Source organism: Vespula vulgaris, chromosome 2 (genome assembly GCF_905475345.1).
Source record: "Vespula vulgaris chromosome 2, iyVesVulg1.1, whole genome shotgun sequence".
NCBI lineage: Eukaryota > Metazoa > Arthropoda > Insecta > Hymenoptera > Vespidae > Vespula > Vespula vulgaris.
This window is the reverse complement of record NC_066587.1, coordinates 10,590,758-10,612,914: the sequence shown is the minus strand read 5'-3', so window position 1 is coordinate 10,612,914 and position 22,157 is coordinate 10,590,758. Positions and strand designations below refer to the sequence as shown.

The window sequence follows — 22,157 nt, the reverse complement described above, 5'->3', positions numbered from 1 at the left end:
ATTTGCCGCGTTATCTCAAATTAATCGTTTACTTCGTTCTTTTTTGTATTTTTTTCTTTTTTTTATCATTTTTTTTTTGTTATACTTTTTATAAACACCTTAATTTTGCTTGTCTAACTGATACTTATGCGAAGGATTATTTAACCTTTAAGATTCATGTACGAGATGTAGCTGCGCTCTTCGAAACTGTTCGATTAGTTAAGCGCCCACGAATAACGCGTCGTCATACTTTCCTCTCTCTCTTACACACTTTCTCGCATACTCTTTCACTCTCTCTCTCTTTCTCACTTTCTCTTCTTTTTATCTGTTCCTTTCACATGTCTTATTCAACCATTTTGATTATGCTATAACATAGTTTATAGTCGTTAACATTACGGAAAAATTTTGAAAAAAAAAATGTAACGTGATGTGGCGATTGGTGGTCACAAAAAGATATATATGTATATATGTATCGATATTTTACAAATCTATTAAAAAAGAAAAAAAAATAATAATAATAATAGAGATTAACGAAAATCCTCATTCTCTCGTCCTCAAAAAATCTTCATTCGAATTTAGAATAGCATTGCGTCGTAAAGTCGGTTAACTGAAAACGCTCCATGCGTTTTTTATTTTCTGTTACTGATCGGACATGATCGGATCGGATCGGATATGTTCGAAGGTGAGCAACGCTGTCCCAGTAATGGCGGCGCTCTATATACGGAGAGACTACTTTTCTATCGCATATTTTCTTTCTCTCTCTCTCTTTCTCTCTCTCTCGTTTGCTCGCTCGATCCGCCATCGACCCGACGCGCATTCGTGGATGCGCGAGAGACCATATATTATTTTTTTTTCTTTTAATCCAAGTACTATTTATAATAAATACTAATAACACTTGTCTAGCGAATGTTATTACGTATTCACATTCATTAATCGTAAAGAGAGATCATATTTTAGGGCTTGTAGAAATAGATACGACATCGACATTGAACCAACAGCGGCTTATTTTTTTGTTCTTTTTTTGTATTTTTTTTTTTATCTTCACTTAATTAGCTGTATGTTGTACGTACGTATACTAGCTGATGATAGGTGATAAGAAAAAAAGAAGTTCTCTTAAAGTTTATAATCTCTTTACACGTACGATCGGTCGCGAAACAAACAAACTCTCTACCTCTCTCTCTCTCTCTCTCTCTTTCTTTCCATCTTATCTCTTTTTTGTCACTTTTTTTTCAACAATTTCAATCGAGCCTTACCGAGCTTTCTCTTATTTCGTAGTAGGTTAGATACATTTATGCGAAATAAACACTGAATTATTGGACGTCCTTGTATCTTCGTTAATCTGCAAACTTCCTTTTTTCTTTCCTAATCTACAGATGAATTGCAAACGAACATTATACAAGCGTCGTTTTAAGAGATTCGATTTAAAATTACGACCCTGTTACATATTCTCATCTCTTTTCTTCTCTTTCTTTTCCATCCTCGTCAATAACAATTCCTTGTAATTCGATCCTAATAACGATCGTGAGATTGTGAAGATGTTTTTTCCTCATCGTCTAGTTTCTATCGTCTAATCTTGATTCTCTTTACATTATATATTCTCTTGTCTTTGATTTTGCATTTTTGTATTGTGCGTACAACGATGTTTAGTAATAATAATAATAATAATAATAATAATAGTAGTAGTAGTAGTAGTAGAAGTAGTAGTATTACTACTACTAGAATAGTATTACTACTACTACTTCTACTACTACTACTAATAATAATAATAATAATAATACTAACACTAATACTACTACTAATGATAATAATAATAATACTAATAATAATAATAATAATAATAATAATTAGACGTATAACCTTTTCCTTTTCTAACTCTCGTGTGTGCACTTTGGGTTTGATTTGCGTTACAGTTATGAGGATGTCTTTCTCTATTCTTCTTTCTTTTCTCTCCCTCACTCTCTCTCTCTCTCTCTCTCTCTCTCTTTCTCTTTATGAACATAATTAATTAATCACATTCGCAATCAAATAATGAGTCACTATCTCGCTGTTCCTTTTTTAAAACTCAGCATACTTTCAATTCATTCATTCAAAGAGAGAAACAAAGAACACTTACTATTAAATTGATCATAGAAGAAAAAAAGAAAAGAGAAGAGCGAATGTCGTCGCTTGCTTGAAATTCGTTCGTCTATATTTATTGTTACTTCTTTATTCATAGCTCGTAAGAAAAAAGGATTTTTTTTTGAAGTTATAAAAAAATTCGTGATTTCAAAGTACGTATCCTCTTGTTGCGTATTTTTGTACCATATCATTGTTGAGTATCATTATCGTGTATTATTGGTACGTGCATATTCATATAAAAACGTAAAACACGAATTGTTTTTTACCTATCCATATTGATACTCAACGGTGATACGATACAATACGAGTATACACAATAAATGGATACGTACCTTAAGAAATATTATAAGTTATAAGAAAATAAACGGAAAAAGCAAATCCAGTGATCATGTAATCACTCATTTGTTTCATCCTATTAGATCGATAGCCATTTATGGATTTCCTTCTAATCCTGTTTTGAAACGGTCGATTGTGACTTCTTCCTGAAGATATTAAAAAATAAAACTCTGATAAATATATTCTCGATACATTAGCGTCGTTGGAAGGAACGGATTCTACAAATATTTAATGAAAGGGAAAATCTAATCGATTATTAAATAATCGAGCACGTACACGTTGATGATAATTTCATTTTGAATTCGTGGAACGATCAATCGGAAACTTTAATGAAAAATAAGGTTTGTTGATAAGTACAGCATTACTGCAAAAATAAGGATTATTTAAAGTTTTCCTTAGATATTTATATGTACATGATTGAAATGAAACATTGAAAACTGTTTTCTATTGAAATCATTAGAGGCAATGATTTGAATCTTTTAGAACGAAACGAAGATCTGGAATAGTTCTAGTGAAAACAGCTCGTAACATTTTACTTGTTTCCTTACGTAAAGAAGAAGATAAAAATCTAACGAATAGAGAGCAAAAGAAATTTAATTTTCGTGACCTTTAATCGAAATACTCATTATCTGCGTCGTAAACCAATGTTCGTCCCTATCCAATTTTCGAGGTGGTTCTAACCCAATAATCATTACGTAAATCGTTGTACACGTGAACACTCTCATCTGGTTTAATCTCGTAAACTAATGAATGATTTTGATATACTATTCGTAAATAATGAATTAAAAATACGAATGATCTCGATGACATTAATTTTGCAAAAGAAAATTTATCGTTGTTTCTTCGTTCAAATAAAACTGTTTAATATATTTTTATCATTTTTATTGTTTTAATTATAAAGAAGTAACAAAGAATAGTAATTTCGTGTTTATCATCGGATCATTTGTTTCTCTTTCTCTTTCGTTCATCTTTTCTCTCTCTCTCTCTCTCTTTCTTTTTCTCTCCTTCTGTATCATTCGTACACAGCACAACACACACGCACGCATACACAAGAAAACTTGTCCTTTTTATTTTTTTATTTATCTCTCTCTTTCCCTTTCTTCCTCCCGCTCAGTTACTATTTTCCTCTAGATGCGCGTATTTCTTGAGATTATTACATATATGCATGACGTATGTATATATCTATCTGTCTATTTATCTATCTATTTATTACAATTAATACTCATGTTCGCATATTAAATACCGCGGGGAGTGCGTATGCGAATGACAGTTTGGACCGATCGGACTTGCCATCGATGATGTGTGGAGAGCATAACACGAGCTTGACTTTGTCGTAGGACGAAGTGTCACAGCTCGATTCGAGCGTACTTAAATAATCGAAGGAGTTCTAGTTTGACTGAAGGGCCTCTTGTTTTAGTGGAAATTTTCAAACTAGATTTAAACGATAGAACGAATTAGGAGAGATTTCGATTCTTTGATGACTCGTTTATTACAAATGATCTCTCTCTCTCTTTTCCTCTCTCTCTCTCTTTGTCTCTCTCTCTATCTATCTATCTCTCTTGTCTAATTTCAAACAAGAAAAAAGAACAAACTATCTAACTCTTATCAATCGTTAACCAGACTTCATCTAGTTTTCGTCCATCATTTTTCAAATAGATAGTAGACGCAATCTCATATAACATGATGCAAAAATTGTGACTTGTATTTGTTTATATAACACGGTAAAAAAAGATGTCCTATCAAACTTGAGCATTTTGAATATTTCATTTATTTTCGATGATTGATAGGAATACGTTTCAGGATAAAGATGTATTGTTTCAATAGGAAATACAATGATATGAAAACTATGCAATCTATATGACTTGCGTATAATACGGATATATTGTCATGTTATATGAGTTGTATCTATCGTAATCTTTTATGTTTTTCCTTTTTTTCTTTTCTATTGAAACGGACTACCATACACATACAAACAAATAGAAATAATCATTAGCTAATTACACACCCATCTTATGAGACAAGTTGCTCTCGAGGATGGTTGAAGCGAAGCAAGCTGCGATTCGCTCGAGAAGAAATGGTAATAATTCCTCCTCCTATGTGATTTAACTTCGACTTTTTTCTTTTTTCTCTTTATATTATGATTATTATCGTTATTATTATCGAATACAAAAATTCCTTTAACCGAGCTAACGAGTTCACCCCTTCGATTTCCTTTTTATCTCTTTCTCTCTTTTATTTTTTCTTTTATATCGGAAAAACTGTATTATATGTGTCTATATATATATATGGTGTGCAAAACACAGCAAAATAAAATAAAAGAAGTTCAACATTCTAAAAGTTCGAAATGCAGAGAAAGCGCGGAAGTAGTCGCGTATTGCGAAATCTTTATCATGTTTTACTTTCTTTCGTCGCATTTCTTATTTTCGTTTATCTTCTATCCCTTCCCATATTTTTCCTCTGCCAGAAAATTTATCCGACTCATAATGTAAGAACTCGAGAGAACGATTCAACTATAATAATAATAATAATATATGTATGTATATATATATATATATGTATATAAATATTATATGTTTATATATGTATACGTATATACATATACAAATAACGTATCGCGAATCGTACTTCCTAGTAAACTACAAAAATTCCAACAATTAATAGGACGCCCTCCAATCGAAGGTCACTACAAACGTGTCCTGGCCAATCGCAAGCGACCGGCCTTTGCCATCGATTTCCATCCATCCATCCATCCATCCATCCATCCATCCCCCTCCCTTTTATTTCACCATTGCCAATGGCGTCCTCAGATATATCTCGTCTTTCTTTCTTTCTTTTCTTTTCTTTTTTTTTTCGTTTGGCATATTAACTTTCGACCCTTTTCCGAACGTCCTCTTTCGATACAAATTTTTTCGATACAAATCAGCAGCCCTTCGCATGCTAATTTAAAAGCGTCTTGTGCCTCCATTCAAGCTGGCCTAATTCGTTTTCAACAAAGTACACACATGTAATTTTTCTTTTTTTTTTCAAATTTTTGTTTTGTTTACAGTACGAATTTAATTGCAAAATAACCATAACGATCGCGTCACGTTCTAGTATCAGCTTAGTTTCTTTCACCGAGTGTTTTTTACGAGGAAAAGAGAAAAAAAAAGAAGACGAAAAGGAATGAAAGAGAAAGTTAGGATGATTTAAAGTGGAAATGAACAAGGAAATGAAAGGACGAGCAATCCCATGGATGGATTATTTTGTTTAACGCGTTGACTGCCGAAACCAATTTCTTCTTTTTCTTTTCTTTTTTTTCAATCGATATGTCCATCTAATGTTTTCTTTTTTTTTGTTCAGTATAAAGATACAGATGAATTTACTATGATATTTATATTAGTCTCATAAATTCTTTAAACATTTTGAACGCAAAACTCCCCTATTTCCCAATCACATCCCCGTGACACTCAACGTGTTAAAATTTATGAGATGATAGCATCCAAAGAAACTTTCTTATCGTCGAATCGTTTATATCGTATACGTGGCATGTTTTAGATTTAATCGCTATTTTTGATCCGTAACTCCATTCTTCCTCTTTTTTTATTATATCAAAATCATGTTTTATTATGCGACGAATATATCGATCCAATTATATTTTTTATTGTTTTAATCCTTGAAACGAATAATAAATTTCTATTGAAAAAAGTATATAAACGAAATTTAATTTTGATACGTAAACGTTACTTCATTCTCTGTTCTTTCTCATCTCTTTTTTACTATACTAAAGTTGTGCTGATTTGAATCCTTCATTTTACATTTTAATCTTTCAAACAAATATATATAGTGAAAAAAGTATGTAAAGGAATATGCATGCAAAATTAATTTTTTAAATATAAAATTGTAAGGTTCACCGTAAATGGAGTTCTTTTCGCGTAGTTTTCTTTCATCTTCCTCCTTTTACTCTATTTTCTCTCTCCTTCTCTTTCACTCTTCGTTATTCATTCGTCCTTTATGCGTGTAACACGATGGTAGAAACGCATGTGTATCGCGTCAACTGAACGATCAATAACAAAACAACATCGATAGATATTTAAAATATATAATAATATTATTATGATAATAATAATAATAATAATAATAATAATAATAATAATAATAGTAATAATAATAATAATAATAATAATAATAATAATAATAATAATAATAATAATCATTATTATAGTAATAAACAAAGCATTGACAAGTTTGAAGATTACAAATTACAAAGGTACAAATAATAGGGAACGAACTGATATATCGTATATCACCGAAAGAAGGGGTAATCGCGTGTGGAATTAAAATTATTGTGTGTAAGTGTACGTGTATGAGTGTATATTTACGCGTATCTTTAAAAAAAGGAGTGACAAAGATAGAAACGGTGATATATATATATATATATATATATATATATACATACATATATATATATATCGCGTATCGATTACATACATACATACATATTATATACACTGCGATTTGCTTTCGAAGCTACTAATTACGCTTAGCGCCGCTCTCGATCAACGAAAGGGCTATTAATTAGCAATCGACTAATTCGTAAATATCGTTGGTGTGATCGATGCATTCACGAGAATGCAACGCGTCGTATTTTACTTTCCCAAATTTTCTTTCTATTTGTCGGATAAAACGACGCTCCATGACGTGAACGCACACCGTTTCTTCTCTGTGTTATATACCTCTGCGCGCATGTGTGGGTATGTGTGTGTGTGTGTGTGTGTGTGTTTATATTGTTATGTGTACGTCTATGTATATTTGTTTGCAATCTATATGCGCGAGCATTTGCTCTTTCTACATATATATATATATACGCGTACGTTATATATAATATATTATATGTATATGTATGTATATATAAAAATACAAAAAATAATTTACAAACTGATAAGTATATCACACGCGAGTTATTCCATTTTTTTTCTTCCTTTTTCTTTTCCTTTTTTTTGTTAAATATTTGGGATCGCAGCCTGTGTGTGTTCATGTGTACGTATATGTGTGTGTGTGTGTGTGTGTGTATGTTTTGTCGTGACGCTCGAGAAAATTCTTTCTTTCATTGTCGAATCCCTGTGCTCGTATTCGTCGTCTACCGCTTCGTCGTTTCTTTTAAAAGCGACGAACGAACGTTGCTTGCGTGCTAAATAAAAAGTGTATAGCGTATATATGTACGTTAAAAAATATAGCTGATGCATCTGTTCTCAAAAAGATTTTTTTTATACAGGCCGTATAAGAAACTGAAACAAATTCAGATGATCAACCAACTATGGTATTAACAAAGGAACATGTATGTATGTATCGTATGTTTGTACGTGTATATATAATATGTATATATATATAGTTTATATTATATATATAACTTTTATAATATTAAATCGTAATATATTATTATTCTGATGCGCCATTAGAGCACCGATTATATCAAACATCATACAAAAAAAACAACGTTAACAAACTATCAAAAAAGAAGATGAAATAGGAATCCTTAAGTCTAACTTTTTCGTCTCGTAAACTTGCGAGAAAATAATAACGGCTTTTTACACGATATATATATATTATAATTACACTATTCGCTAACGTAATATGTCTAAATATGTATATGTATATATGTATATTTGCGCGTTAACGCGTAACGATAGTGTATACTCTATGTATGTGTTTTTACGTGATTGCGTTCGTGTGAGTGTACATTTGTATGTGTATATAAATTCGTGTGTGCAACGTATAATAATAAACACGTGAATAAGCAGAATCAGCGACGATGTAAATTCACGTCGATTTCTCATAAAAAAATAAAGGAACAAAAAAAGAAAACTAAAGTCAACGGAAAGTAAAATCTTTATCATATAAAAAAAAAAGAAAAAAAGAAGTAAACAATTAAAGAGAAAATGATTAATAATAATAATCATAATAATAATAAAAATATAATGATAATAGTTATAATAGACGTGATAAGAGGTACCTATATACATACATATGCGTATATACATAGGTGCTTTTACTCACAATCTTACATTCTTTCTCTTTCTCTCTCTCTCTTTCACTCTCGTCTCGTTCATTCATTAAAAACTAATAAAAATGATACACGCGTACGGTTTTGATCCTTAACGAGGTCCACGCAATGCTTCGTCTCCTTCGAGTCTTCTCTTTTATTTTCTTTTTTCTTTCTTCTCAAGTAATATTTGTTATCGTTTATCTTTGTTGCTGTTTATCTTGATTCTTGGCTTCTTTGTGTGTGTCTCTTTCTTCCTCTCTCTCTCTCTTTCGCATTTTCTTTACTACGAAGAACAATGATAGTTGGGAGGGGTTTCTCCTGCTGTCTTTCTCTCTATTATTATTATTATTTTTATTAATAAAAAGGGGTAATTATTAACGGATATTACCGTTACTTCGCGCTTATACGATTAATGAAGTTTTTTCTTTTTTTTTTTGACACCGAGAGCGTGTATGTGATTTTGGATAGGGTACAAAAATTGGTTTTTCCCTTTCTCTCTCTCTCTCTCTTTCGTGTTGTCCTTTTCTCATCCACATAAAAAGCGTCGAAGGGAATCGGCATCGATCTTCAACCGACTAGAACGCGTTCTATTTATCCTTTCTATCAACAAACGACGGATGGATCATCGTTTGTTTTACTTTAATTTTTGCTTTTTAACGCTCATACAGTGAAAAGAAGTTACAAGGGATCCATTTCTCTCCCTCCACTTTATGCGTCTTCAAAAAGCCGATATTTTCGGCTCTACTCAGCTTATTATTATTATTCTTCTTTTTCAAATGTGTTTTGTGTAATATATGTATATGTATAATAATATGTATATAGTTTACATTCAGCAAGTAATTAAAGTATTGAAAAATATATATATATATGTATGTATATATATAATCAATTACAAATCTAATTATCATCCTCTCTCTTTCTCTCTCTGCTTAATTCCTTACTTGGTAGAATAATCTATATAGTTTACTTTTTCTTTTTCTTTTTTTTTTGCTTTTTGTTTCTTCTCGTGACACTCCAAAGTGTGATTTAGAGTATAATATGTATATGTTTAAGGTGAAAACATTTGAAACGGATTTTTAGCCGGAAAAAGTTTAATTCATTATTCTTAAAATTAGAACAATATCTTTCGGATCAAAATTTGTACGATTAATGTTTAAGAAGAAATACGATAAGTATAAGAAATTTATTATGATGTCTTTCATTTTACGAGATATTATAAATCAAATATTATTTATTATTTTCTTTTAAAAAATATGTTTTATTTGATTGAAAAATTATTATCTATTTTGAGCGTTCAGTAATCGAATGAAATTCACATCGACATGTCCTATAATTTATATATACAGGTATATGTAGACAAAAAACTTTATTATTATTATATCCTTTGAAAAAATAGACTTTTTTTGGCATCTCGTAAGAAAATAAAATACGTTTCATAAAAAATCTATTACAATTCTTATTCCCTCCTAACAATAACCGTATGAGAACAAATATTATCCGAAAGATTTCCTTCTATTTTCATAAATAAAAAAGTTATATAATACCCGATGATGAATACCTCGAATTGCATATACGTATATATATATCTTCTTGCGCGCGTGTGTGTGTGGAGACGTCTGCGGCCATTTTCTCTCTTTCTTTTTCATTCTCTTCTATTCATAAGTAATATTCTCATGACGTAAGTTAGGTTTAGAAAAATGCAAATCGCTGTTTGTCAGAAAAATATAACAAAAAAAAAAAGAAAAGAAAAAAGGAAGAGTGACTTTTGCCAAGTAGGCGAGAGTCGTTTACGCAAGGGAGTTTTTAATCGACCTTCTCTTTTTTTAAATCTTTCTTTACCGGCACGAAGCCAACGTAAAGGAAAGCCGGTAATCCGGTAAAAGACGATTTCAGACGGTGTCCTTCGTAAATCAAGATTTGCCTCTGCTCCCGCCCTTCTCTTTCCACGTTTCGACTTCGCATACTCTCGCCACTCTTCTCCGTTATCTCTTCTTCATATACAACAGTAGGTAGATAAGTTAGGTAGGTAGGTAGGTAGGTAGTTAGGTATATATATATGTTATGTATGTAAGTACGCTTTCAGCGTGTTCCAATTTTTGTTACGTTAGCAATATGCGTTTCATTTCTCTTCTCCTTTTTCTTCTTTTCCTTTCATTCTAATTGTAAGAATATATATATATGCATGTATATGTGTATGTATATGTGTATATATATATATATATATCATATATGGTGTATTGCAAAGTGTCCGATTATCACTATATGACATTATACGACATTACCACGGTTACTTGTTTACCATTTATGTAAGAGACAATACCGATGGCTATTAGTTATAGACACATGACATTTTAAAGACAGATTATTTTGTTGATCTCTCTCTCTCTCTCTCTCTCTCTTTCTTTCTTTCTTTCTTTCTTTCTTACGTAACTCTCTTTCTCTTTCACTCTCGCATTATGCGTGTCTCGGTTTAGCGTCTTCATATTGTTTCCTTATTATTCCATTTGAAACGTATTTTATATGTAATTTATGTGGCCGTGTGGTATGTATATCATAAATTTTCTCTTTCTCTCCATTATTCTTTTTTTTTTTCTTCTAAACAAGTACATCGATTACAGAGTATGGAAAACTATGCGTACTTCTTTCCTTGCTTACAGTGTTAAGTTTAATTGTATTGTAAACGTATAATACTATATACTTCCTCTTTCGTGTACTCTTTTTCGTGTATGCATCCTATATATCGTTTAGTAGTTTAAATAAAATCCATAGCGACCAAAGCCCTTCTCGATCTTCTTTTTGACTTGACACGTTCTTTTTTTATTTTTTTCTACATCTTGCATACTTTTTTTTTTCTTTCTTTCGTCGTTTCGTCTTTTCCCCTTCTTCACTTTCTCTCTCTTTTTATTTTAAAGAGTATACATCATGTTTGATTCTTCGCTGAGCTGAGCCTCTCGTTTCGAGCCGAGATCCGTTTGATTCGCGTACTTATTGCAACGTTTTGCTTCACACTTTGTCCTCATTCTCGCCTCTTCCTTTCTTTTTGCAATTTTACGACAGAAACATCCGATCTCTCTCTTTCTTTCTTACGTACATTTGCACACACAACATACATTTTCGCGCGCTCTCTCTCTCTCTCTCTCACTCTCACCTTCTCACTTTCCCATTATTCGATACGAAACGCGGAGGCCACGTGAAAGACAAAACGATCACGAACGATTCTCCATCTAACTCTCCTTCTCTCTTCGTTTTCATTTTATCTAATCTCTCTCTCCCTCTCTCTTTCTCCCTCTCTCTCTCTCTCTCTCTCTCTCTCTTTCTCTCTTTCATATCATAAGTACAACACGTAGAAAAAAATCTGAAAGCCTCGTACAGATTTCGTATCGCGCACTAGGAAGGTTCGAATTACTCTTTGCCATTCGCAAATCCCATTTTTTTTATTTCACCTTTTCTTTTTCGTTCCTATTCCCTCACGTACAAAAAGCGGAAGCACTAGGTTACCCGAGCGTTTCCTCGTTGCCGCAAGATGGATTTTTACCACAGTTAGAGAGAATATGGCAACTCGGTTCGCAGCATCTCAACTTTTTTTCCTCTCTTCTATCTCGATGCTTCTAAGGCCTTCCTAGTGTTTTCCTTTTTCTTTCGTTTCTTCCGTGTCTTTCTGTTTGTCTGTTTCTCTTTCTCTTACTCACTTTCCCAATCAATCCATCTCACACCACCACATCGTTTTTTCTCTTGTTAATAATAGCAGGTACTAGCATAGCTACCACAGTCGTACGTATCGTTAATAGTTACAATTAAGTTTAGATATTACTACAGGGTACTGCCGTGCTTCTCTTTCACTTCTTCTTCTTCGTTCATTTCTCTCTGTATTTTTTTCTTTCCTTCCTTGTCTTCGTGTCGTTCTCATACGTCTCTTCTTCTTTTTATTTAACACTTTTACCCTTTTTATTAATTTTATTAGTATAGGTTTCCGTAGTTAAAAACTCATATATTATGACCTCCCATTCCAACACGCCCCGTGCATCCGGAGAGGACGGCTGCCGAGTGGCCCGCGCATATACATATTTTATAGGGACTATTTTATACTAATCGCGGAGGATATATCGTTATAGGATCCTCGTTCGTTCCGAAGTCAATCTAACACGGCTATCTTCTCTTCTTTCTCGTGACTCAATGACAATACAACAACAACGACATCGATCATCAACGACGATGTTCCTTCACGTACATTTGAAATCGTCGAGATAAGTTGAGAGATTCTCAAGTAAATTTCGTTCACTCACAGAAGAAGTACGCAAAGGAAGGACGCTGAGCTGTCGCCATTTTTTTCTTTTTCTTTGTTTTCTTCTTTTTTTCGATGGTAAATAATTTTAGAAAGAGAAGAAAATCAACGAAGAAAAGGCGACAGAGCCGTCGAACATTTGATAAACGTTGACGCGGTCCGTAAATGATATACATTTATATACACATTTTTTCGTGCTTATTTTTGTATCCTCTTCTTCTTCTTTTTTCTTCTCCTTCTCCTCCTTCTTCTTTACATAATACGTATGTAAGTACGAATGTTACTAGAGAGAGAGAGATGCGTACACAGAAACGAGGAATTCGAATTTCCTCTTTGATTCCGCTTTTCTCCTCGTTTCTAAAATTTCTCTCTTCCTCTCTCTCTCTCTCTCTCCTCTCCATCTCTCTTTTTTTCATTTTTCTATTATCCAACTGTTGCCGGGCCTGTCGACGGTCTCCGGATGCGCGCATCCTTACGATTTTGTCACATTTACGATAAGTTAAACACTTTGTTTGTTTGTTTTTAATACTTTTAGCACCTAGTGTACCCCAGCCCGCGGCTCGTAACACTTCCTCCTTTTTCTTCGCCTATCAAACTTTTTTTATCATCGCCGCTGCTGCCGCCGTTACTGTCGAGTTATATTTTTTTTCTGTTTCTTTCTCTCCCTTTGCTTTGTATTTCTTTCCTTTTTTTCTCGACGAGAGCTCGCGAGAGAGGTTCGATCGATGAAAATGAAAAAAATCCCCTCCCCCCGGCAAAATCTAAATTGTTCGGAATCAAAAAAGTTTATTCGATTTTTGTTTTTCTTCTTTCTTCACCTTTTTTTTCTTTAATTTCAGATTCATCAGAAAAAGTCGATAATTCGAATAGAAACGTGTCTTTTCCCCAAAATGAAAACAGCCGAGCCTCTTTCTTTAATTTAAACGTCGATCGGACAAAATCGCGAGCTCGCACGGGACACCGTAAGACAATAACCGCGGCCTTTTAACCTAATTTTCTAATCTCCAAGATGGTACAGAGACGACGTGTCACATATCAAATCTTCCTTCCTTTCGATCTTATATAGTATATAGGATTGATAGATTCGAAGATCGATAAATATGACTTCGTCGTTCGTACGCTAATCCTTGCGAGTATAACGCCCATCGTCTTCGTCCAATTCTTCCTCTTCTACTTTTTCACCCTCTCTCACATCATCTCTTCTACGTTCTACTGCATTTATTATAAAAATAAAATGTAAAACCGTACCGAAGACGAATTTTCCGAACGGTATGAAACTGCATGCGCTCTCTTTCTTTCTTTCTTTCTTTCTTTTTTTATCCGTGCTACCCACGAGAAAGAGAGAAATTCACTTCCTCCCTTTTTCGGATTTCGCTCGGCGATCTTCAGATATTCTCTTTTCTCTTTGCCCCCTCCCTCTCTCTCTCTATACCATCGTTTTTAATCACCTCTTGTATCTCTTTCCCCGTTAATAATATCCGTCGTCAAGCTCGACAGAAATTGACAGATACTTCCTACCGTTTCGCGAGAACCCGTAAAGTGAGTGCATCTTGAATATAATACATAGGCTCTACAGTTATATTCATTATCAATTCTCCGACTATACCAGTGAAAAAATAAATTATTACGTCTTGGTAATATGTATGTGTGTGTACGTGTAATACGTGCCGTGTAAGTATGCATGTATGTATTTTTATGTATATGTGTGTTCACCGTCGGACCGTCATCCTCGAACGTTCGTTTAGCTGTTGTCCGTCAGTTATCGCTGTTTTCTTCTTTCTTTTCTTCTTCTAGAACGTTTCACGGGATCCAAAGAGTAGCATCTCGTTGCTCCATCTTCTGTATATATCGCATGCAACAGTGAAACGTAATGCGTTCGTGCACACGCATACGTAATCGTCGCGGGATCGTGGACCATGATGCTTTCTGTAAGCTTCGTTTTCGAGGTAGTTTTGTGTCCTTGTGTGTAGCTTTATGCGTGTATCATCTCTTTTCTTCGTGACATGTGTGTATGTCTGTCCTTTTAATAATAATAATATATATATATGTATATATATGTGTATGTATGTATAGATACATATATATATATATGTGTGTGTGTGTGTGTGTGATACGTTTCCATGTCGGCGGTAACGTCGTGGATGCGTTATGTTCGCTCGTAGAGTACCGGACTCGTGTGATCGATTCGGTTTTATCGAACAAACTGCTGCGCTGTCTTCGTCTTCGTCGTCCTAGTCGTCCCTGTCGTCGTAGTCATCGGGTCTCTATTTTGGGTATGCGTTGTTGTCGTTATTTTTACTTTTACTTTTGTGTCGTTAACGACAACGCTCCCACGATCATTTTGACGTCTACCTCCTCTTTTCTTCTTCGTATCGTATCTCTCTCTCTCTCTCTCTCTCTCTCTCTCTCTCTCTGTCTCTCTCTTTCTCTCTCCCTCTCTTTCGACTATCAAAATACAGGAGTCGGAGAACGGAAACATGTAAGAAACGCGTCCTCTTCTTCAGATTCGTTTTCTATTCTTTACGGGGACCTCCTAAGAGGGAGGCGATAAACCGATGGACAGACCTTGTTAAAGGTCGGCAAGAGTCGTCCTGGCGATGGGGAGGTCGAGGAGGAGCGTCGCGCTGCGGAGCGTATCGTTAGGCGCGTGGCAACTTGCCGAGTAGTGTGTAAACGCGCAGGATATTAATTGGCTACGAGGAGATGCTGATATTGGCTGGCAGGATAGGGTGCCACCGAGCCGAGTCCGAAATTATTCAAGCCCTCGACGAGAGCGTTCTTGTCGGGCTGTTGTTGAGCCGTCGCCGCATTTACGCTGGCAGCACTGGGTGTCACTGCTGATCCAATAGGTCCAAGATTCGCGGCGTTTTGCGCATTACCACCGTTACCAGCTGTAACGATGCCGTTGCTGCTGGTGCCGTTGCTACCGCCAGTACCGTTCACGCTACCACCGTAAAACTGATGCCCGGCGATCGTACCGGGGTCGAGATAAGACGACGGGAACTTGGCGGCACCGGCGTAAAGATCGCTTGGAAGGTAACCGCCGTGGCTCGACGAATCGAAGATGTTGCGATGAGAAAATTGAGGATGATATGCGGCAGCAGCAGCCGCAGCTGGACCGTGCTGGAAGAAATATGCACTCGGATCCGTGTGCTGTTGAGTCGCTGCTCCACCAGCGCCGACTATGCTACCCGGCGACAGGCTGCGATTGCTCGGTGAATTCTGCGACACCGGTAGTCCGGTGCTACCTTGCTGTTGACCCTGTTGCTGCTGTGCCTGTTGCGCCTGTTGCTGCTGTTGTTGTTGCTGTTGCTGCTGTTGCTGCTGCTGGTGTTGCTGATGATGATGATGATGATGAATCTGTTGTTGCATCGCACGCTGCTTTATATAATTCGAAAACTCGGTGGGCGACATCCTGAAACCGGTCAGACATAATGCTGCTGAACGAGTCTGTTTTTTTCTCAAAGATTAGCGGGTACGCTAAGGTGCGTTCTTTTTATCGTTTGATCGTGAACGACACGCAGGTGATAGGGGAAGGCAGTAGGACGTACCTGTTCGCTCGTTTGCTGCTTGTCTTCAGCTTGGTGCTGCCGAATTTGGTTTGAGCGAAGGTGGCGGTCGTGAAGGTGAGCGGCGCTGTGGTACGCGGTATGAAGTTTGGTACGGGACTGGGCGAACCCTTGAATGAGCTACCGATAGGCGTGGGCGAGGGTGCCGAAGAAGAGCCGGAACCGTGACTGTTCTGCTGATTGTTGGAGGAACCATTGCTGTTGCTGCTGCTACTGGCTAAAGAATTCGGGAAGGGCGAAGTGGATTTGGGACTTAGACTGAGACCACCCAAGGACGTACCGACGGCTTCGATCGGTCTGAAGCATTGAGCCTCCGGATTGAACGTCTTGGTAACTTCTCGATCGGCCGAACTCTCATCGTGGGGATCTCCGGTTTCAGAGTAGAGGATCTTTACGGCATTCATCTCGCCTATTCGATAGCTGACTTCACCAGGGTCCACCCACACAGCTAATTCGGCCGGTAAATTCTCCAGGATGTCTTGAATCGGTACACCGCTTTCTTTCGCGGCTCGTTCTAGGACAGGATCCACGGGATCGCCGGTTTTCAGGCATCTGAAGGCCGAACCCTTGAACGGCTTCTCCGGATACCAGTGTCCTTTGAACTTATCCTTCAGAGCCTTCTCGAGCTCCTCGCCAAAGATATTGACCCGCCTCCGTGGTAACTTATTATAGAGATACGATATCACGAAATTGAGCGCCACCTGCACCTCGATGTGCATTTTGGACCTCGGTGGAAAAATCTTCGGGCTGTTCTCGCTCGTAGCGACCACGGGATAATCGAGAGTGGTACTACCGCACGATCGGCCGTCTTGCCACCAGCGCGGGAATATTATATTCGTTAAGGCTCCTGCCGACTTTGACGCGGCGTTGATGACAACGTTGTCCTTCGTGACGTCGTCGTGGCTGATCTTGGCTGATCACGAATCTTTAACAGAAAATAAAAGCAACGATGTCAGTCGAATGTAACGTTAATAGCAAATTGATTCGGACATGAAAACGTATCGTGACGTCGGACGAAGCCTTTCTCCGACCTTTATTAGGTAATTCTTTTATTTACATGAGAAATATATCGCTCAATAAAAAAAAAAGCTCCCATAAGACCTTACGTCATTAATTTCCCGAGATACAATATCTAACTACGTTGTATAGTTTAAATTGGCACTATTTCGTATGACTCGCTTCTCCACCTTATACTTTATTCTATCCACGTTTTTCATTTTAACCGACTATATCTATGTAATGTAGTCTAGCCAATACGAATTGGCACACATTATGGAACCAGTATTTCCTAGCTCGACGAAAGGGGAGGCAATAAAGGAGATTATTGCTTGGAGACCTTCGAGAATAACTTCCCCATTGCGAATGTCGTTCCCTGGCCGTAATATCAAATGACTATATGATATCCTAACAGGACGTAGGCTGGCACGGAATGGTCTAACTTTGTATTTCTCGAAAGAAGAAAGTCACTTTTGTGCGATTACTCGATCGATAAGAAAATAACACCAGTATCATTGTTAATAGAAATTCTTCTACTTGGGTAGATATTCAACGTGACGTAAAGTTTTACCTCACAATTTCATAGGAACGTACGTTTTAACCACTCAAGCCACTAAAATCCGTAGGAAATTTCAACGGGTGAAGTCGAGGCAGGAAGCTCGATATGTAGGTTAAAGCGAACTCGTGTATCCTTCTTGCTTTCAGTAATACGTAGTACATGGCACAGCGTAGGGGGTGGTAGATATTGATCCCGGCAGAGTCGCCCGAAGGTTCTCAAGTTAAAAATACACTCGCGGCCTTGCAAGTAGACCTGACTCTAGTAGGGTGGTTTAACACGATCCGAGTATTATAGATCAAAGTAATAATCCTGCCAAATTTTTTCATCCCATTCGTTTAAATAAATTCAATCGATTTGCTTAGAGAAGCAAAGAAGGATAAACGATGAATTTGAATTCAATTCCAATTGTATGTTGCAATTCAAGTTTGATCGTCGAAATGAAAGCGTAAGGAAGGAAAATAAAATAGGAAAAAGACAAAAAGTCTATGGTGCAGAGAAACGCATGAAAAGGCAACGAATACACCCTTTACGTTTGCATTGAGCCTGAATGGAGGTCACCATGGCAAAAGGGGGTAGCAAATGTGGGCCGGAGAAGTGTCCTTCAACGAACGAAGTCAATGGAGTACGGTTCGCGTATCGTACTTGTACTCGGCGTGTACGACGTACTCGTCTATACGCATTGACGTGTCCTCTAGAGTGTTTTAACCCCTTTCGATTCATTTTTTTATTTGTTTGTTCTTTCGAATAAGAATCAATAAGAAGATAAAAAATTTATCGTCTAGCTTGTTTTTCTGTCAGAAATATTTGACTTGTTTTGTTTACTCGAATTTTCTTATTTCGTTGAATCGATAGAGGAGAAGATTATGATTATTCTTTAGATTACTCATGCGTTAACAAAGTTTTATTTGTTTTCTTACTCTAATAGAAATCGATAAAAAGGTTACGATTATTGATTGGTTTATTTCTCTATTGGAAAGATTTGATATCTCATTTATTTTTTCTCTCTATGAGAAAGATTACGGTAAATTAATCATAGAGATCAAGTGACGAAAACAGAATATTTTTGATCCGAAGAAACTATTCGAACTATTTCTGAATTTCCAATACGTAATGTTACGCGATACATGCATAAAAGAGAATACCCATTAAATCGATAGAAACCTTTTGACATATTCTAATCTGACGTGTCGGTGAGACGAACTATGACATTTTGCTGAGGGAGGCACGTGATCTACGCGTCGCATGGCACTTTAGATGTCGACCTATGATAATTTCCCTTTCCTTTAGGAATTTCATCGTCTTTTATGCATTATTGATACGATTAACAGAAGAGTGAAAATAACTTAAAGACTTAAATGCATACGATCGAAAAGAAGACATTTTTTTCTTTGATAATGTTTTTCTTTGAAGAATATTCCAATTCGAAGTTTTTCTTTTGTTAACAAGTAATTTCAGAGAAGTATAGTAAATTTCTAAGAGAGCTCTAAAATGAATATTCCTGTAGTTTGCATCGACCTAATCCACATTCCTGAGTTTGTTGGCTTTCTCAGCAAAAAAGAAAGAATTTGTTTTAACAGTTTCTCTTCTTCATTTTTTCTTTTGTTGATTTCTTTTTTCAGCGTATCCTTTTCTCTCGATGAGAGTGCAGAGAGCAAGGCTGAGAGCGAGAGAGAGCGAGCGAGAGAGAGAGAGAGAGAGAGAGAGAGAGAGAGAGAGGAAGAAAGAGAGACAGAGAGAGTGCGAGACCAGCGGACCGACAGATCAATACACCACAGCCTCTCCGCAGACACAGGCGTTGCTGCTCCAAATAACAAGGTGAGGACCTGTCCTATAAGCCTCCATTTAAATACTGCTGAAAACGCAAAATTTCCTTTTCTTTTGACCTAAAATTTCTTGACAATAAGATATGAAGAATCAACCATGAAAAGTCTTTTCAAGTATTTCCAAAGTGTATTTTTTAAAAACTAAAGTAATTTCATTTCAAAGTGAATTATCAAATAAACTAAATAACGACGAAATGGTCGACCAAATAATTATAAATTAAATCATTTTCCAATATCTTACAATTCTCCAATTCTTCGATTGATATTAAAAGCTAGAATTTTCTTAGTACCAGCTCAACCAAAATATTTTTATGATAACTTAAAAACGTTTAGAAAAATATGTAAATAATATGAATTATAAGTATCGTTCTTGGTAGGATAAATCGAAGGATTCACGGAACGATGATTATTTCATCTTGCGAAGGCGTTATCTCGATAAGTTTTTTCCTCGAGAAATACTCTCGCCAGTTGCTCCAAGAAAATGAGTTTATCAACTACAGTTAGAGAAGGAGCGAGAGAGAGAGAAAGAGAGAGAGAGAGAGAGAGAGAGAGAGAGAGAGAGAGCCGTAGACACGATAGAGGTAGCCACGACACTTGGGAAATCCCAGCCAGGATTATTGCAAGTTATCGCCGTTCACTCAGCCATATCGAATATCTCGAGAGACACAAAGGTAATCCACCGGTTATGCTGGTGTAACCCTACTACACATTGAAAGTGTATTTGCTCGACACGCTGTAGATTGGTATATTTGCGAAACTGACTTCGTGTTTACATCACGATTCCTTTTTCTCTTTTAGAAATTTTTCAAATATCTATTCAATAAAATTCAATGAAATTCGTACGACGTAATCATCTTGTTTGATCAAGAATAATTCAATGAGATAACTCGAGTTATATAAGTCCCCTAAGAAAATACTAAGGATGCAATTACTATGCTGTGTTGAAAAGAGTAGAACATATGGAAAGCACGTGTTATCTGTTATCGACACTTGCGAAACGATCAGAAACATTACTCTTAATGTTCGGCCTAGCTATCTAATTTGACCCTGTCTTTGAGAAGATATCAACAGGAACGTGATGTAATTAGACTGTCTTTCGTAGCTTCTTTGGGGATCTGGTAAAGACACCTGCCGTTCCAAGTTCTAACTGCAGTGACAGGTCCATCGTATAAAAACCCTTGAGGCTTTTCTTTTCAGTAAGAAGACAATCAGAAAGAAAAAGATAAAGAGGAAGAGGAAGAGGAAGAGGAAGAGGAAGAGGAAGAGAAAGAGAAAGAGAAAGAGAAAGAGAGAGATAGATATATATATAGATAGATAGATAGATAGATAGAGAGAGAGAGAGAGAGAGAGAGAGAGAGAGAGAGAGAGAGAGAGAGAGAGAGAGAGAGAGAGAGAGAGAGAGAGAGAGAGAGAGAGACTTTTACCATGCAGTTGCGATAATTTTAATAATAAAAAGACGAGGAAGAAAGAAGAGATACATGGGTAGGTCGATCGATCCAAGGCAAGACGCCTCGAATGGTGAAGAGGGCTGGACGAGAGACGACCTAGAGAGTCGTAGAGTTAATCCTACGAGCTAGAGAGGTCGCCTAGGAAGGAACGTAGGTACTAGTCGATATCCGAGAAACACCAAACGAATTTCTCGAAGGATCTGGACATTTTCTCTATATTATGATGTACGATTTTTTATGATTAAAACTTTTATTTATACTTGATTATATCCACCAGACTTTCTGCGGTCAAGAAGTTCTCTTTTATATTAGAAAAATAAATAGCAAAGAAATCAACTAAGAAACAGGCATCGATGAAACCAATTATCTAAAACAAACTCTTTATAAGTTATAAATTTGCTATAAAATAACTTATACAAGTTTGCTTTTTGACTTTATATAATTGAATCTTTTTTCTAAATAAAAAAATTATATCATTTGAAATTTACAATAAAAGAACTATACATATATATCATATTAACAATTAGTATAATTTATAGTTAGAAAACATTAACTTTTAGATATAAACGAGCAATTACTTTTTAACCTATGAGTGTGACTTTTTACATGGTATTATAAAGGGTGTTCTTTTTCTCTTTGAAATGAAAGTCTTCGTAAAAGGAGACAAGGTCATCGAAGATGCGTAAATACTTTGTATATATATGTCACAGGATATAAGATAAGAAACGACGTAAGACGATGGAAGAGGTGGAGGAGGAAGAAAAAGAAAAAAAAGAAGACGATGGATAAGGTGGAAAGGTAGAAAATAAGAAGCGTCGAAGTAGGATCGATACTTCTCGTACAATGGCCGTGTTCCTCCTACGTCTCGAAGGGCGTAGCACTGCCTACTAGCCTGCTATCGTAGGAAAGCGTGTCGTGTGATCCAAGTAAAGATATTTCAGACGAAGCTTCTTTCGACCCTTTTTTCTATTCATATTCGTTATATTCGCGACTTTCTATATAACCACTTCTGGAGGTGAAAGGAG

General features: G+C 36.0%; 1 protein-coding gene across 5 annotated transcripts in view; it reads right to left on the bottom strand.

Moving 5' to 3' along the window:
- Window positions 1-735: 735 nt before the first annotated feature.
- LOC127072637 (protein Tob1) overlaps window positions 736-22,157 on the bottom strand; it is a 42,148-nt gene continuing 20,726 nt past the window's right edge. For all 5 annotated transcript variants that reach the window (XM_051013182.1, XM_051013184.1, XM_051013181.1 and 2 more), the window contains 2 exons: window positions 16,289-17,231; window positions 736-16,152 (listed from right to left, as the gene is read on the bottom strand). In XM_051013182.1, coding sequence (XP_050869139.1) covers window positions 15,423-16,152; window positions 16,289-17,025 — 1,467 coding nt within the window. In that variant the 5' untranslated portion in view covers window positions 17,026-17,231 and the 3' untranslated portion in view covers window positions 736-15,422. The remainder of the gene's footprint in view (window positions 16,153-16,288; window positions 17,232-22,157) is intronic.